Source organism: Leptidea sinapis, chromosome 6 (genome assembly GCF_905404315.1).
Source record: "Leptidea sinapis chromosome 6, ilLepSina1.1, whole genome shotgun sequence".
NCBI classification, from domain to species: domain Eukaryota; kingdom Metazoa; phylum Arthropoda; class Insecta; order Lepidoptera; family Pieridae; genus Leptidea; species Leptidea sinapis.
In genome coordinates this window covers 4,901,117-4,920,065 of record NC_066270.1, presented here as the reverse complement: position 1 = coordinate 4,920,065, position 18,949 = coordinate 4,901,117, and the positions used below count along the sequence as shown (strand labels likewise).

Below are 18,949 nucleotides of genomic sequence, written 5' to 3'. Positions count from 1 at the left end.
AACCTTGTCCAATTTAACCCCCAGAAGACTCAAGTTTGCGCGTTTACCACTAAAAAAACCCCATTTGCCGTATCACCGCTCTTCGAGAACACTTCCCTTAAAGCCTCGCCTAGTATCGGAATACTGGGTCTCGAAATCTCGAGCAATTGCCAATTCCGTGGCCATCTGGAGGGCAAAGCCAAACTGGCTTCAAAGAAACTGGGCGTCATAAATAGAGCACGGCAATACTTCAAGCCGGCCCACATTCTAGCGCTCTACAAAGCGCAGGTCCGGCCTCACATGGAGTATTGCTGTCATCTCTGGTCTGGCGCACCCCAGTATCAGCTCGATCCATTTGACCGCGTGCAACGCAGAGCAGCTCGAATTGTCGGGGACCCAGTACTCTGTGAACGGCTGGATCACTTGGCGTTGCGTAGAGACGTCGCTTCATTGTGTGTCTTCTACCGCATTTATCACGGGGAGTGTTCCGAGGAGCTGTTCAACCTGATTCCTGCCGCCGAATTTCACCTTCGCACGACACGCCACAAGTTACGATATCATCCCCACCATCTGGATGTGTGGTGGTCCTCCACAGTGCGGTTTTCAAGGAGCTTTCTTCCTCGTACCACGAAGCTGTGGAATGAGCTTCCTTGTGCGGTGTTTCCGGGACGATACGACATGGGTATCTTCAAGAAAAGCGCGTACACCTTCCTTAAAGGCCGGTAACGCTCTTGTGATTCCTCTGGTGTTGCAGGAGAGTGTGGGCGGCGGTGATCACTTAACACCAGGTGACCCGTACGCTCGTTTGTCCTCCTATTCCATAAAAAAAAAAAAAAAAAACGAGATGTCAGATGCAGAAAAAAAAATTAATTCAGATGTCAGCCAAATCTATACTTGGTCGGTAAATAATTCACTGGTTCTTAATCCATCTAAGACCAAATTTATGATACTGGGAACCCCTAAAGTCGTTGAAAAAATTTAACGTTTCAATCCTAAAATAGTTATTAATAATAAAGTTATTGAGCGAGTTCATGAGGAAGAATCTAGGATTAATATTTGAAGAGAATCTTAGCTTTATCTTAACATATAAACTCTACTGTTGCGAACTGTTTTTATCGTTTAAAAGTACTCTATCGCATTAGGAACTATTTAAATACAAATCTACGTGTCAGGTTGTGTGATGCTTTGGTACACTCAAAATTTAATTATAATGACACTACGTATGGTCCCAGACTACGAGCCCGCACCTAAAGTACTACTCAGCGAGTGCAAAATGCCTGCGCCCGGTTTTGTTGGAATATTCCACACAGATCTCATGTGAGTCCGTGTCTTAGAGAAGCCAATATTCTGAACATGGAAAGTCGCAGACTACACTTCGCTTGTGTGATTTTTGGAATTATAAAGACAAAAACGCCAGCATATCTCTATTCGAAACTGTTATGGGCAAATGAGGGCAGGGTGTTGAATTTTATAACAAGGAACATTGTAAAGGCTAAGCTTTATCCTCCCAAGCATCACACTGCGGCTTTCAGGGGAAGTTTCAAGTACAATGCCACCAAGTGCTGGAATAATTTACCACCGCCGCTGCGGGGTTTAAATACAGTCTCGAATTTTAGAAAAAAATACAAAAGATACATATTAATGACCAATACCTCCATAAATCTCCTGCCTTGGTGAACACTGTTTAAATTTCATTGTATTATATAAAATAGCTTCTCGTATTTATTATTATTTTTTCTTCCTTATATATTGACACACATACGTTTTTTATTATTTTTGTTATTGTCTTTATTTATTTTTAGTAACATTTTTTTTTAATCATATTTTTTTTTCATAATAATTATTTTAGTGCCACTATTAATTATATTTGTCTTTTAAAATATGTCAGTTCAGCTCCAAAAATCACACAATGGGGTCACTGAAAATCAGTGTTGTGCTATAATGTATGGACACAACTATAACTGAGTGGACTCCAGTTTTGGAAGACCACTGCCACATCAAGTTTTGCTTTTGTTTCTTTTGTATTAAGTTAAGTAAGTTAAGTATTAGATTAAGCATATCTTTTGTTCTCATTAACTTTTTTGTGTGAATGTGTCAGTTTTTCTTCCAAAATAAATTCATTTTCATTTCATTTTCAATACAAAACGGAAAGAAAATTTACTGCTTCGATGCCAAAACAATGTGATATATCAATCTTAGTGCTTTTTTCTAGAATCCTGAGCGGCACTGCATTGTAATGACCAGGGCGTATAAAATACCATCAACTTACCGTCACTTAATTTCATAAAAAAACATTAAGTAATAAAATTTGAAATTTATCAGGACCATTATTTTCTTAGTTGAATTCTCATATTAATTGTTGCCAGATAAATGTTATATAAATAAATTAAGTATTATAAACCATGAATAAATTTAATTTAATGACATTGATAAATTAATATGTAATTAATTATAAATAAGTATTAAGATTAATATTGGTTTGTTATTCACATTATTCCTTTCAATCAAGCTCTCTTGTTCATCGCTCTGGCCACTTATCGCTAAGTTTACTATTCTTAATTTCGCAGTTGTTAATCGTGCAGTTAAAATATATTTTGGTATAAATGCGGACAATCGTTTTCAATCTATATAATGTCAGGTTGACGTATGAAAATAGAATATCTAATGTGTGCTATACATAATTTTGCTTTCTTGGAGTAAATTCTTATTAATCCATGGAAATCTCTCTCTTCTTAACGCCATTGTTCGAAATTGTTATTGTTCGCGCCTTTCTTTAAGTCCGCCTCAGCGTTTACTCAGCAGACACAACTATAAATATAAAAGATATCTTATTTGTTTCAGAACTATTCGGATACGATATATTAGTGGACGACATGCTCAAGCCGTGGCTCTTAGAGATCAACTTATCACCGAGGTTCGTATAATCTGCTGTCTGTCACAAAGTATTCTTGTATTCAGTTGTAAATTATATAATATAGGTACGTATTTTTTTACATAATATATTATCTTTCTTATGTATCTATAGTATAGTTATAAAACACTGTGTTTAGAAGATCTTGCCAATCATATCAAAGATCATATAGCAATCGAAACATATTATTAAAAAATCAACCCCTCTTGTAGAATTTTCCCCGTATATTTGTAACAGCCTGGCGTGTGAGAGCCCGCTGGATGCCCGCGTCAAGTCGGCCTTACTCGCTGATACTCTCACTCTGGTGGGACTGCCGGCGGTTCCCATGTCCAAGACTGAGCCTGCCTCGCAGAGCAACTCCCTCAAAATGAGGATTGGTGCGGTGAGCGTTTTACTTGAACAATACTTTTTATATTCATTTCTTAATTTATTAGTCTCAGATAAGGTTCGTTCGTTATACTATTGTATTAGTATCAATGTTTCTTATTATATTTGCTAGCAGTGGTGTACAATAAAGTCTCAGAATTAAGCCAACGAATAATAAAATAATAATAAAAATAACTTTTATTTCTCACCAACAATCAAAATTACAATATAGCGAAAACTTAAAAATACAGGGAATACATAAGTTTTGGTCGTGGATCGCTGGTGCCTGTGGTAGGTATTAAAATACCTGTATTACTGGTCACCAGGATTCCACTTTTACACAGTGACTAATAAGAAAATTGAATTGAAATTCCAAAGGATAGAGGTAAGTGTGTGTGTGTGTGTGAGAGAGAGAGAGAGGGTGTATGTGCAAACTTGCTTACGGTAGGGTGTTCTCGGTTTATAGGTGTGCTAACTATTTAAGACCTGCAGAAATCCTAATGTGTGACAGTAGTCTTGCAAAAGGAGCCATTCGTGTGCAGTAGACCGACATTTGTACATGTATAGACCATATAAACAATACCTTGTGTAGCTTATTATAAAGGTACGATCCCAGAAACAGAAAGAATCTGCGGCTAAATGATGTCCTTACCTTCGTAGATACTGCCACAAGATGATTGCGGCGAGTACACTCTGGCCTAGACTGTTAAAGGGTGCTGTTTGATAACAATCGCTAAGAATAATTCATTTTTGTTTTTTTATTTTTATCCCCGAGACAAATAGGAGATGTTATCGTACTATATCTGTCCGATTGTGGCATAGCAACTCCCTAAAGTAACATGCCATTTGTTAAGAGCTACTTGTATAGTATTTTGTGTGGTGCCCGCAGTGCCGGCGCGTGCACTCCGCGGAGAACGTGTGTGTCCGCAATAAGGGCACGGGCGCGGGGGGTGTGACCGGCATCGCCAATCTGCTGACAGGGGAGGAGCTACGCATCGTGCGCGCTGTGCGGGCGCAGTACGCGCGCCGCGGGGGCTTCGTCAGGATATTCCCCAGCCAGAACTCGTGGCAGAAATACTCGCAGTACCTGGGTAAGTGTCGCTTGGCAGCACAGACCACATCAGAATAATAATCATCGGTTATGTCTGACATCATACTTACCTATGTTATGTATTGGCACTAGAGTTGAGACGTACTAGGCAAAATGCAATACTAGGTATGACGGTGACTGTGACTCAAAAGTAACAGCGACAAATACCTGTTACAAAATACTAGCTGTTATTTTAATACTATCTGCGATAATATACTAACTACCGTGGTAAGGCGTATATTTTTCGTTGTTTGGTGTTACTTGTTAGCGCCATCTATACGTATTACATAGTACTTTCTCTTGTGGTAACTTCGAACTTCAAAAGTTCTGTTTAGGTAAAGCTGTACAGACCTATTAATTATTTTTATAGTTTTGATGTACTTAATAAAAATAATCATTATCATTTCGTATTCATTATGTTTCAATACTACCTATGCTTAAACAGTGATCCTTACCTAGTACACAATTAAAATGTGCCCTTATTATACGAATAATTCAACAATAAAGTAGAAATAAACATCATAAAAATATATTATTCAGTAGGTACTATCAAATTACCAATATAGGTTTTTTCTTTCGAAGAGGTGAGCCGTATTTTCCTGCACAATATAACATAGACAGGGTCTTCCATTTGAAATTTACTTCAATATTTTAATTAGGTACCTACTACCTACCTATCTTATCTTAACAATAGTATGTTAAATATCTATTATTTACAAATGTGTCTAAAAGAAAAATATTCAGTAAACAATAAAAGTAAACAGGGTTTTTCTTATCCCACATATTTTAAAAGAATAGTTGAACATAACTATTTTATTACCTATTACATTAAAAATAATATAACAGACCTACAAATCACACAATTATAGCTGTATCAAAATACTGTAAAAAAAATACCTACTAAATACTCCTAATTATTTGTTCAATAACAGGTATTACTCAAATATCAGTTGCTACTAAAATACTAGCTGTTATTAAATACTTGTTCAGTAACAGTTGTTACTAAAATACTAGTTGTTATCAAATACTTGTTCAATAACAGGTGTTACTCAAATAACAGTCGTTACTAAAATACTAGGTGTTATAAAATACTAGTTGTTACAAAATACTAGTTGTTACAAAATACTAGTTGTTACAAAATACTCCTAATACTTGTCACTGTTATTTTTGATATCTTGTCACAGTGACAACCGGTGATATTTTAATACCTGTTACAAATACCTGTGACGATAAATACAACAAGTCAGTGATTTCAACTATTTGTCGTCTACGTTTTAATCATGCTTGTACCCCAGTATTTTTGGCTAAAATAAGAATTAGGGACAATTCCTTGTGTGAATGTGGTCTAGATGAGGGAAACGTGGATCATTTATTCTTCAATTGCCCTTTAACACAACCTTCTTTATACAATTTTATACCTCCTGAAATTCCCCGCCCAACTTACTTTAAATGTCTCCTCTCCCTAGTTTTCACTCCTTTTGTATATATTTTGTGTAAATATATTAAAATAAATAAGATTAAGTTGTAAATAGCACTAAGTACTTATATCAAATAATTTAAGTAATTATATTTGTGTTTGTCCATAGCCCTAACAGCATGTATATTTGTTTCAGGTATAAGAAAATAAAACTTGTTTCAATCTTAAGCACCGATCAATACCATTAAAATTAGTAAAAAAATACTCTAAGCTTGGTGGTCTACCTTAACGTGACATTGGCAAACTTGTGGTATACCTTCCACAGGAGCCATAGTAGGAAGAATAGAATAGAATAGACGATAAATACGTCTCACCCCTAATTGGCACTTGTAAAACATTGGTATCACTTCACACTATACTAGATGTAGATTTATTGACTGACTTCACGGCGTCGGAAACGTGACACTGTTTGCGAGTATCGTAATAAAATCACTACACGCTCTACTGTTTTGCAAACCAATTCTCCAATTCCTATTATATACTTATGCATTTGGGTGAACCAGTTTTAAGAACGTCAAAAATATTTTAGCATTGAGCTAAATCTGGGCTGTTTTAAGAGTTTTATTTAGTTAGTTTTGTTTTCACAGCTATCACAGTATGTCTAGACGTATAACGGCCGCTTTTAATAACATAATATCTATCCTTAGTTTAACATACGGCCGTTTTCAATAACCTATCTATCCTTAGTTTTAACTTACTAGGTACCCCTAGTAGACAAATCTATCCTTTTACGCTTACTTACATTTCAATAACCTATTGACGAATAGCATTGGTCTATTAATATATTGGACATAACCACAGAACAGAAAAAACTAGTAGAAGTGGCATCATGTGAGTTTACTATGGAAACCGATGTCGCCAAACTCACACATTAATCTTATAAATATATAAAGTACACACTTAATTCCGGCTTTATGCTATCATGTTTATCAGGCCTATGCCTAAATTCACAACAACGAAAAGACATAACTACAAATTTATTTACATCAATTTCAAACTTAATACAATTACGCTTATCTCAAATTCTTAAAGTGATTATGACAACGTCAGAACTTTTTAAATTGCGAAAAGTATCATATAAAAATTGTAACTTGTTTACATCGAATAAACGTAAAGGTAAATGAACCATGCGTCGTAATATTATGGTTCATTTTTAATTGTATATTTTGCACGACACATAAAAAAATTAACTGTATTTAAATCGGAAAATTATGATTACCGATACTACGAAATCTCTTCATTGGACATATTTTTATTGCGGCCATGATTTCTACAGCAAAAAATGACACAATAAGGCATATTTGTATTTTTTTAAAAGATAATTATGCTTCACGTGACGTCAAATGACTGGTCTCACTTGAGCCTCGAGTTGGTATATTTGTACACAATAGTGGCGACAGGGTAACGCCCACATGCCACTTCCACTAGTTTTTTCTGGTGTTTGTTTTTGTAGTTTTGTCTTAGTGGACATAACTATGAATAGATAAGATCTTGTCATTAAACGGTGACAGCAATGTATCCGTAACTAGAGGTATGAAGTATGCGTAAAGTATACGTAAGAGTATGGTCTTAAAATAAACCGGCAGAAAACAAAAATGATGATTGTCGATCGAAGTCAAAACAATGCACCAGATATAGTCGAGATTGCTAATTGCGACGTTGTACAGTCATACATATACTTAGGATCACTGGTCGCTAATACTGGTGGCTCGGAAGACGAAATTAGAAGGCGAATTGCTATTACCAGATCTGCAATGCAGAAGTTGACGAGGATATGGCGGGACAGGAATATCACCAAAGCTACTAAAGTTCAGTTAGTAAGATCTCTAGTGTTTCCCATACTACTATATGGTGCCGAAACATGGACAGTCAAAGAACGAGAGAGACAAAGGATTGACGCACTAGAAATGTGGTGTTAGAGACGAATGCTACGAGTATCTTGGACACAACACCGCACAAACGTCTCGATACTTGAAGAGCTCAAGGTGAAAGAAAGGCTTTCATCTATAGTCAGAGCTGGTATCTTCAGATACTTCGGAAATATCACGCGACGTGGAGAGCATGCCATAGAGAGAATTGTTGTTCAGGGAAGGGTCAACGGCAGTAGGTCAAGAGGACGCTCCCCTATGCGCTGGACAGACCAGATCAAAGCCCTAACCAATACTCCCCTCAACGCACGTGCCAGAGAAGCAACAGCCAGGGATAAGTGGCGTAGAATCGTTCGACGTGACCAAAACTGCTCTGTCAAGAGTAATCCGACGAAGAAGAAGAAGAGATACATTATTGGAAACGGCCGTCAATGATCTAAGCGAGCGAGTTTAATGATTGGTAAATTGGTGTATAAATAAATAATGTGGTCTTTCCAGACCCGGTGACCGGTATCGCCGTGTGCTCGACGTCGCTGAACAACAACGTGCCGTACAACGTGGTGCAACACAACTACAACCTGCTGGTCCACACACACGTGTTGCCGCACTTCCAACACGCCACGTGCGCTACCAGCCTCACCGACACGCCGCAGAGGTGACCGCAGTATTGGACATACTACATTATACAAATAGAATTTGAGACCAAAATTTATGAACGATGTTGGACTCGAACCCGCGACCTCTCAGGTTCCGCCCAAGCGCTGTTACCAACTGAGCCAACCGTTCGAGTTCGCATCGCAGTCCCACATCGTTCATAAATTTTTGTTACAAATTTAATATTAACTTTTGCAATTGCTATTGTTGATACATACACGGTGAAACAAAAAAGAAATGATTTATTTTTATATTTTAATACAATATTTACAGTGCTTAGTTTTCGCAATAACTATGCATCCCGCAACCCTTATCAGCTGTTTATCTGAACTCTCTTTGATCTAAAACAGATGAATAACGTAGATGTGACATAATATCAGATAATAGTTAAATGCCTACTATTCATTGCAGCTGTGAGGCAAATTATGTTCTCGTTCTGCCATGTAGACGAAGTTATTTTGTATGTGCATTTTCTTTAGCTCATATTGAAAATCATTCTAAATTTGTATTTACTTTAGTTATATATTATTAGTAATGTTTTGGCCATGTTGTTAATTATGTTTTTATATTTAATTTAACTGTTTTGCTGTAAGATTATCAAATGTATAAATAAATAAACACAGGTTGAAGCGATACGAGGCTGTGTGCATAGCGGGCGCTGCCCCCGCAGTACAATTGACGTCTCCGGGTGAGGTTAGTGCTCCGCCCCGCGATGCGCGACGCGCTAAGGAGCTTATCAAGCAGCAACTCTCCGAAGGAATGAAACTCACGTGAGACCATCCTATTATCCTATTAATATTATAAATGTGAAAGTTTGTGTGTCTGGATGTATGTTTGTACTTCTTTAACGCAAATAACGCAGAATAACACATAGGGTATTATTTATAAAACTATCGCGTGAAATTATAACTTTGTATGGCAAAACAACGTTTGCCGGGTCAGCTAGTCTATTATATGGGTTCAAATTTAAATATTTTTATTCAAAATAGGATCTGACTTCACTTATTGAAAATCAAACCTCAGACCATGCCTCAGACCTGAGAAGAATGGACGCAACAAACTCAGCGGGCTTTTTTTTCATCGAAAAAATATGTTTACAAAGTAATATTGTGCAATTAAAACTTATAATTTAATAGCCTGAGGGCCGTCGCTCCATTCCCAATCTGTGGTATCATTAAGAATTTCTGTTGGTATGCCTGTCACGTAGATATGATAGAAGGCATCCAGTGCAAGTTTCTTAAGTGCATCTATAAAAGATTAGGTTTCTCCGGCTAATAGTTTAACTTCCATAGAATTAAGATGTCAACATAAGGAACAAATCTTTTTATAGAATTAGTCAATGGGAGTTGAGTTGCAAACAAGATTTTATAACGATACGTTACTCGGAACGGTTGGCTCAGTTGGTTAGAACACCGGCACGGAACGCCGGTGGTCGTGGGTTCGAGTCCCGCATCGTTCATAAAATTTTGTTTTTCAAATTTTATTTGTGTATTAATCCTAGAAGTGAGGATCACTTTAAAAACAACATATTGTTTGGATTTACAAGAGCGACATTTCAAGTAAATTCCCTAATATGAAAATATTGGGGTTGAGCTGGTTATCAACTGAAAAGTAGATCCTGTAGATGAAGCCACAACCTGAGAGTTGAACAAATCAAACAAGATTTTATAACGATACTACTCGAACGGTTGGCTCAGTTGTTTAGAACACCGGCACGGAACGCCGGTGGTCGTGGGTTCGAGTCCCGCATCGTTCATAAAATTTTGTTTTTCAAATTTTATTTGTGTATTAATCCTAGAAGTGAGGATCACTTTAAAAACAACATATTGTTTAGATTTACAAGAGCGACATTTCAAGTAAATTCCCTAATATGAAAATATTGGGGTTGAGCTGGTTATCAACTGAAAAGTAGATCCTGTAGATGAAGCCACAACCTGAGAGTTGAACAAATCAAACAAGATTTTATAACGATACTACTCGAACGGTTGGCTCAGTTGTTTAGAGCACCGGCACGGAACGCCGGAAATCGTAGGTTCGAGTCCCGCATAGTTCATAAAATTTTGTTTTTTAAATTTTATTTGCGATAGTCCTTATTTATTGAACAAAATCAAAGTTAATATGGCACCAAAAAATTTAAAGCGAAATTGTCGGCAGCAGTACACATTTCATTTTTCACAAGTTACTAGTAACTACTGCAGAAATAAATATCTCCAAAGGTCATGCGATAGGTATAACAATAAATACATCATATTTATATATTCATATATATTAGTACGGAAGGGTTATATCTGAAATCAGGAAATGTGTCTAACTCGTTCCCTGATTGCAGCTGCAACCCTTATCTATAAATTTACTGTTGTATGCGAGCCGAGTAATTAATCTAGTAAGTATGGATTTACACGTTTGTGAAAACTTTTTTGGCTTATTGTATTTATCTAAATTAAAACTAAAACCATGTAAAATGTACAGCTGTTTGTTTTCCATATAAAAAAAATTGTCCCTGCTTCAGTGGTGAATCGTGGATTGGTAAAAGCATTTCAAATCCGCACCAGTATTCTGTCAAGGATGAAATACTAGCGAATTGAGCCATTTAGCCCCTAATCTAAATTTGGGATCAAATTTATTAATCATGCGGGATTCTTTTATCACAACGATTTGTCCATTAAGCTAACCGTCCAATGACGATCCTCTTTATAAGAATTGGTAACATACTTGTTCAATTCTCTAATTGTGGCTTCATCTATAGCATCTATTTTACCGTTGATAGCGTTCTCTAACCCCATAATTGTATTTTAGTTAAATAATGATTGATAGAAAATGATTACATGAATTAGTAATGGTGGTAGTGGTTTTTTGCAGGGAAGTGTTGTTTTTGTACTTTAAGCTAGCTCACCCGGCAAACGTTGTTTTGCCATATAAATTATTTTTAGAGACCGTTTCTTGGACATTGCAACATTACTTTATTTTTCTAAAACAAACGTAGCCTAAGTTACTCCTTATTACATCAGCTATCTGCCAATAAAAGTCCCGTCAGAATCGGTCCAGCCATTTCAGAGATGAGCCGGAACAAACAGACAGATTGTGTAAAAAATGTTATTTTGGTGTATATATTCATATAAATGTAGTAAAAAACGGTTATTTCAATATTACAAACAGACACTGCAATTTTGGGTATGTTCCGATATGCACTGCGACCACTGTACAGTGTGACGTCAATTTAGTATACTGTGAAGCCGTTCCTTTATAGCCAGTTATACTGGTTACTATTTCCCGTATACTATCAGCTGCATTTTTTGACGCAGCATTCAAATGAGTGTATTAAAGTTTTCTAGTTCATTAAAAATAACTGTTGTTGGAGTACTATCAAATTAAAATTATTTGGGATTAAACTGTAGGTATTGTTTATAAAACGAGGGGTTTTGACTGGTCACGTGATCAAAGTACTGCGAGTACCTTACCGCGAAAACGCCAGTGCTCAAAGCAGAATATGGCGGCGATTTATATAATATGTAATATATATATAATATGTCCATAACGGAACGAAGTTTTCTACAGTGATAGCACTGTGCAGTCCTCGCAGTGCATATCGGAACATACCCTTAATTTATATATATCTAATATATAAAATTCTCGTGTCACGGTGTGCGGGATCGAACTACTCCGAAACGGCTTGACCGATTCTCATCAAATTTTGAGTGCATATTGGGTAGGTCTGAGAATCGGACAACATCTATTTTTCATCCCCCTAAATGTTAAGGGACCACACGAATATTTTTTTTTTTAATTTTTTTGACATTTTTTTTTTAAATTTGTTTAATTTTCACCCATCTACGATCAACAGTTACTTTTGTATCGCGATTTTAATATCGGCAATACAACGTTTGCTGGGTCAGCTAGTGTATATATAGATAATGTATTTTTTGACAGTATGGGAGAAAGTCGTCGCGCGTTTGGGCTTTACTTGACGCACGTGTTGAAGCGCATCTCGTGTCCGAGCAACGAGCTAGCGGTGCAACATGCCGCGCTCATACTGCGCTTCTTACGCTGCGCATCAGTGTCCACACGGATGCCGCATAACATCAAGGTGACGGCAGATATAATATATTGGTGGAAAAAAAAATGTGGTCCAAAATAGTGGTGTACTAGATGATGAAAGCGACTTCGTTCGCGTAGATTTTTAAAAATCCTATTCCAGTTCCCGTTTTCGTTCCCGTTCCCAACACATTATATGAATCATACCAGTGGAAGGCTCCTTTGAACGGGATGCCGGCTAGATTATGGGTACCACAACGGCGCCTATTTCTGCCGTGTAGCAGTAATGTGTAAGCATTACTGTGTTTCGGTCTGAAGGGCGCCGTAGCTAGTGAAATTACTGGGCAAATGAGACTTAACATCTTATGCATCAAGTTGAGGAGCGCAATTGTAGTGCCGCTCAGAATTATTGCGATTTTTCAAGAATCCTGAGTGGCTGCGTTGTAATGGGCAGGGCGTATCAATTACCATCAGCTCGTCTCGTCCCGTATTTTCATAAAAAAAATCTTATTTCGAGGAAGATAGCTATCGCAAACCAAACATACTATTGGTATAATTATAGATCCTCGACGTGAATTTTAGTTTTTCACTAACCCCGCGGGTGCCATGGATTTTTCAGGGATAAAATATCGATGTCCTTTCCCAAGGTTTAGTCTATCGCTGTACCAAATTTCATCGAAATCGGTTCAGTAGCTCCGGCGTAAAAGCGTAACAAAGAAACTTATATTCACATTTTCAATATTAATAGGGATTATAATAATAATAATATTGACACAGTTTTCACACAAATTATCTTGCCCCAAGTTAAGCATATATAGCCTGTGTTATGGGTTACAAGACAGCTATACATTATGATACAATTTGCTCACTATACACGAGACTACGTTGCAGTTAATTAGCTGAGTGTCTCGTTTCATACGCACTTTGTCAATATACGCCACCTTCGCACGACACGCCACAAGTTAGGATATCATCCTCACCATCTGGATGTGTGGCGGTCTTCCACAGTGCGGTTTTCAAGGAGCTTTCTGCCACGTACTACGAAGCTGTGGAATGAGCTTCCTTGTGCGGTGTTTCCGGGACGATACGACATGGGTACCTTCAAAAAAAGCGCGTACACCTTCCTTAAAGGCCGGCAACGCTCTTATGATTCCTCTGGTGTTGCAAGAGATTGTGGGCGGCGGTGATCACTTAGCAACAGGTGACCCGTACGCTCGTTTGTCCTCCTATTCCATAAAAAAACATACTTGCGAGGAAAAAAACAAGCACGTGTTTCATAAATCGTTTAATTATTAAAACAATTGGTGAATGTTCAATTTTCATAACGATATTGGATGGTTTTTGATGGCAATATCACAGTTTATGTTATATTGGTACTTTCGTTACGGTCTAGTTTTTTTTTATTGGTCTTCCATTGTAGGAAACTATCGTGAGTATCAAGTTATCTCCGATCGGCTTGATTCTCTAGCATTGCGTAGAGATGTGGGTTCCCTCTGCATCTTCTACCGCATTTATCACGGGGAGTGCTCAGAGGAGCTGTTCGGGTTGATTCCAGCGGCCGAATTCCACTCGAATGCAAAGTACCATCCGCATCACGTAGACGTCTGGCATTCCAAAACCGCGCGTTTTGTTCGAAATTTCTTGCCTCACACAGCCACTTTGTGGAATCAACTACCGGCAGCGATCTTCTCGAACAGATACGCCTTAGGGACCTTCAAGAAAATAGCATACTCCCACCTTAAAGGCCGGCAACGCATTTCTTGACCCGCCTGTTGTTGCGGATGTCCATGGGCGGTTACCTCACCTCTCCCCATCCCGTAAGCCTCTTGCCCGTTTGCCCCCTCTCATATATAAAAAGAAAAGAAAAACTTCAATTTTCTCTAGATTTTGCATATATACGTTTTCGTTTGCATTTTCTGCTGTATTTAGTATTTCTGGCGGGGTTAAATCTATCAATTGTTCGTTTTCTGTACTAATACATGATATTTTTACAATTATTTATCAAATAGCAACAAATACGATTTAAACAAAATATGAAAATTGTGGGAAATGTGAAATTGATCCATTACATATAGCCAGCCATACAGTCTACTTAATAATTACAATTTTACTGGTAAAGTTCGTATATTTTATTACCAATGTACCTTGAATTATAAATTATTTATTAATAATAATTTTTTTTCTTCTTAATTAGGGACACATTTGTTTACTTCAAAGCTGTAAATAGGTTTTTAGCGGCATAAAATCTCTTTGTAGTTATAAAAAAAACTGTGTTATTCAGTTTAATTGAAAATACTCTGTTCACTAATCTTATATAATTTTCAGTTAGGTAATAACTTTGTAGGGATAATTTTATTATGCACTAGTGTGTTATACTTCGGTTTATGGCTCTAAGAACGATCAAATATGGCTTACTTTACCAGCAAGTGTTTTTTTTAATGAAAATGAGGGACGAGACGAGCAGGACGTTCAGCTAATGGTAATTGATACGCCCTACCCATTACAATGCGCATTGCATTCTTGAATAACCCAAAAATTCTGAACGGCACTACAATTGCGCTCGTCACCTTGAGACATAAGATGTTAAGTCTCATTTGCCCAGTAATTTCACTAGCTACGGCGCCCTTCAGACCGAAACACAGTAATATATTAATAATTATACATCACGTTATTGTGGTACCCATAATCTAGCCGGCTTCCTGTGCAAAGGAGCCTCCCATTGGTCAAGTGTGTTGAAAAATATATTATGCCGTTGAAATTTTGTGGTAAAATATAAATGAAAAGTAATGTGTGTTGTCAGGGCCCGTCCGCCAAGATGTGCGACAAGGACCGCTGTGCCGTGATCGCCAAGCAGCTCAACGACTTCCTGTACATGTACTACCGGGAGACCGACCTCTACACCGACAGCGCCGACCGCCACGGCTGCGTCTCCAACATACACTTCGCGCACTTCCTGTACTCCGCCAGGTGGGGCACATATTGCGGACACACACGCACATGTTGCGGGCACACACGCACATGTTGCGGGCACACACGCACATGTTGCGGGCACACACGCACATGTTGCGGGCACACACGCACATGTTGCGGGCACACACGCACATGCTGCGGGCACACACGCACATGTTGCGGGCACACACGCACATGTTGCGGGCACACACGCACATGTTGCGGGCACACACGCACATGCTGCGGGCACACACGCACATGTTGCGGGCACACACGCACATGCTGCGGGCACACACGCACATGTTGCGGGCACACACGCACATGTTGCGGGCACACACGCACATGTTGCGGGCACACACGCACATGCTGCGGGCACACACGCACATGCTGCGGGCACACACGCACATGCTGCGGGCACACACGCACATGCTGCGGGCACACACGCAATAAACTTGACAGATATCAGCAGAGCTTTTCCACCATAGACCAAGTATAGTAACTAGACTAATTGATAACTTCCGTCTCACTCACACGAGAAAAGGAAAAACTTATGCGAGTCTTATGTAAAGAAATAAGATAGAGTGATTAGATTTTTGTTTCGCCATGCGTGCCGGTTTTTTCAAGGTCAGCACACCCGGTGTGCTAAACAAACTTGACAGCGCTGCACAGAAAACTTGTGTAACGTGTGAAATATCCTCTATTTATTCAACATCAGTGACAATTTTAAGTAGAATCGAAGGAAATATGGTGCGTTATTGTGTTTTACGATGTAAAAGTGATTGTGAAAGAACACATGTGTTATATTATGTACCTATATTTATATCTGTCTCTTTTTGTCTACGCCAAAACGATGTCTAGTTACTATACTTGATCTGTGTTTTCCACAAAAACCTCCAACTGCACTGAAACGTGATGCCTGTCAAAATATCAAATTTTGATATATGCGTAAGTCACTAACGGCCGTTTCCAATATACTATCTACAGTTAGAGATAAATTACTACCTTCTACTGTCATAATTAGCTGTCAATAATCTGAAGCTGTCCCAATATACCCGATAAGTAATTCTTATCGCCAGTTCACTGTTGCAATTTCCATACAAACTTCTATCCCTGGTAAGCTATACGTCGTCCCATTTACAGACAGCGTGTACGGATAAGGTGAGTTACCGTCGATAAGTTTATGGAGAGAGATAACGATAGATACGATTTTTATCTCAAGTAGGCCACAACCGGAGATAAACTGAATATTGGGAATGACCGTAAGCATGTTGCAGATATTTTGCAAGAATTTTGCGGTGCTGGAATTCCACTACTAAAACTGCTCTGCGAAATAAAATTCTGTTTTTTTATTTTGACAATTTAATTGTAACGACAGCAATATTCGTATAGTTGTTTTTACACGTTTAACCTCGGTAAAGTCCAACCTAATTTTTCGACTTTACATATCGCTGTTAGACGTCACGCACACTAAAGTAATAAACCTGGCCTTTTACCAACCGCTTGTCATGCACACTAAAGTAATAAACCTGACCTTTTGTAATGCGTTGTCTAACAGCAAGAGGTACTATCAAGTCGTATAAATTGTCAAAGATAGGTTAGGATCGGTTTTTTTAATTAAAAAAGAAAACTTTTTTGTATTTACTTCAAATTGATAGTATTTTGTTAGTAAATTCGATTTACTATATCCTTAAAAATGTTTCTTTTTTTAATAAAATTACTTCAAATACACCATTTAAAACAAATAATTTTATTCGAAATAGGATTTTAAATCACATATTGAACGGTAAAAATTACCAACCATTCAAAATGTGTGCCTCAACCTAAGAAGAACGAGTGCAAGAAAGTCAGCGTTTTTTTTTTCTTTTTAATGTTATACAATTTGCTTGCAATAAGTTATTACTGAAATAGCTTTAGAAGTAATTAATGTTATAGTAACCTTTATCACATAAACGTCTTTTAACAATTTTTAAATTGTAAAAGTTATTGTATATATATTTATGCAACTGTTGTGTATTATGGGGTATTAAAACACGAATATGGGTTTGATGATGGTATCACATGAGTGTTTTAATACCTTATTATCAACAGTTACATACAAGACTTTACTACACCCATAATATGAATCCTCTTTAAAAGATTCCGAAACAGTGAGCTTATTGTAAACATTAAAAAAGCCAGTCCTAGTAAATATTGCATAGACAATGAAATTCAGTACAACATTACAACACTCGTTTTGATGATGTAATGGTTATTAGAACATTGGGTGTGTTGATGTTGGCAATAAGCTAACTGTTTTGGAATCTTTAATAGAGGATTTAAGCATGGGTGAAGATAAAAGTATAATACATAAAGCTTACTAACTCGACTTAACCGAGTAGTAGGCGCATTATTTTCCGACTTTATTAAAAAAAACTCTCTATGTAGATAGATATTTTGTGGTTTACCGATGACGGTGTATGACTTCAACAGCGAGGCGGACCTGGAGGACGTGCTGCTCCTGGTGCTGCGGTCAGACGGCTGGGTGGCCACCTTCCTGGGGGACTCTCGCAGTGCGCTGTGTGTGGACGCGCCGGCCGCCCGCCTGGCGCTCACCAGCCGGCACACACTGCTCAAGCACCTGGCCAGCGTGGCGCCCATCAACTGCAGGAAGTACAGGTCAGGGCAGCTTCAACATAGCGCATACACACACCGTTTTAAGTGACCCGTACGATTTACCAGTGGGAGGCTCTGTTCGGTCTATGTTTCGATCTGAAGGGCGCCGTAGCTATTCAAATTACTGGGCAAATGAGACTTAACATCTTATGTCTCAAGGTGACGAGCGCAATTGTAATACCGCTCAGAATTTTTGTAGCCAAGCGGCACTGCATTGTAATGGGCATGGTGTATCAATTATCATCAGCTGAACGTCCTGCTCGTCGCGTCCCTTATTTTCATTAAAAAAAACGATTGGTTGTCATCCTAACACAGATAAACCATAAATACACAGGATGCGGCATCGTATATTCGTATCTGATTTGTTCTCCGAATCAAACAGAGACTCTTGCAATACCAGAGGTATCAAATAATTAAATGTTGTCGTTTTTTTTTGTAAATTCCTAATAATCGGGAGTTAAGGGTAGGAATAAGTGTTTATGTTGTTTTCATGCAGGGCCTCATCCGACGGTGACCGAAAACTATCGTAAATCTTATGAATTCAGCAAATCTATAAAAAATTTAATATCTATTCAAAGAAAAAAATCTAGCCCAGTATTCGCACGCTTATATAAACTTAAGAAAATATTTCACTTTAAAAACATAATTTCATTATTCTTATATTAATTGTTCAAAACTAAAGATAATATTTTCAATACATACAGCTGGGTGTCAACGATTGACTGTCAGCATTACAATATTATTGATTCAGTTTATAATTATTTCCAAAAGTTGAGATGAGTTTGAGTTTTCAACAGCATTATACGTGTGTTTGTTGATTTCTTATTTTACATACCCCAAAGAATATAATTTAATAACGTGAGATCAGAAGTACTCGATTGCCAAGGCAGTGCTGTGCAATATCACTACATAGTATAAAACAAAGTCGCTTTCTCTGTCCCTATATCCCTGTATGCTTAAATCTTTAAAAC

At 37.8% G+C, this 18,949-nt stretch overlaps 1 protein-coding gene across 2 annotated transcripts in view; it reads left to right on the top strand.

The window, feature by feature from the left end:
- Positions 1-18,949, top strand: part of LOC126964785 (tubulin polyglutamylase TTLL5) — a 58,845-nt gene that overhangs the window by 34,779 nt on the left and 5,117 nt on the right. For both annotated transcript variants that reach the window (XM_050808037.1, XM_050808038.1), the window contains 8 exons: positions 2,821-2,893; positions 3,128-3,272; positions 4,146-4,347; positions 8,190-8,346; positions 8,969-9,115; positions 12,273-12,429; positions 15,178-15,344; positions 17,796-17,981. In XM_050808037.1, the coding sequence (XP_050663994.1) occupies positions 2,821-2,893; positions 3,128-3,272; positions 4,146-4,347; positions 8,190-8,346; positions 8,969-9,115; positions 12,273-12,429; positions 15,178-15,344; positions 17,796-17,981 (1,234 nt within the window). The remainder of the gene's footprint in view (positions 1-2,820; positions 2,894-3,127; positions 3,273-4,145; positions 4,348-8,189; positions 8,347-8,968; positions 9,116-12,272; positions 12,430-15,177; positions 15,345-17,795; positions 17,982-18,949) is intronic.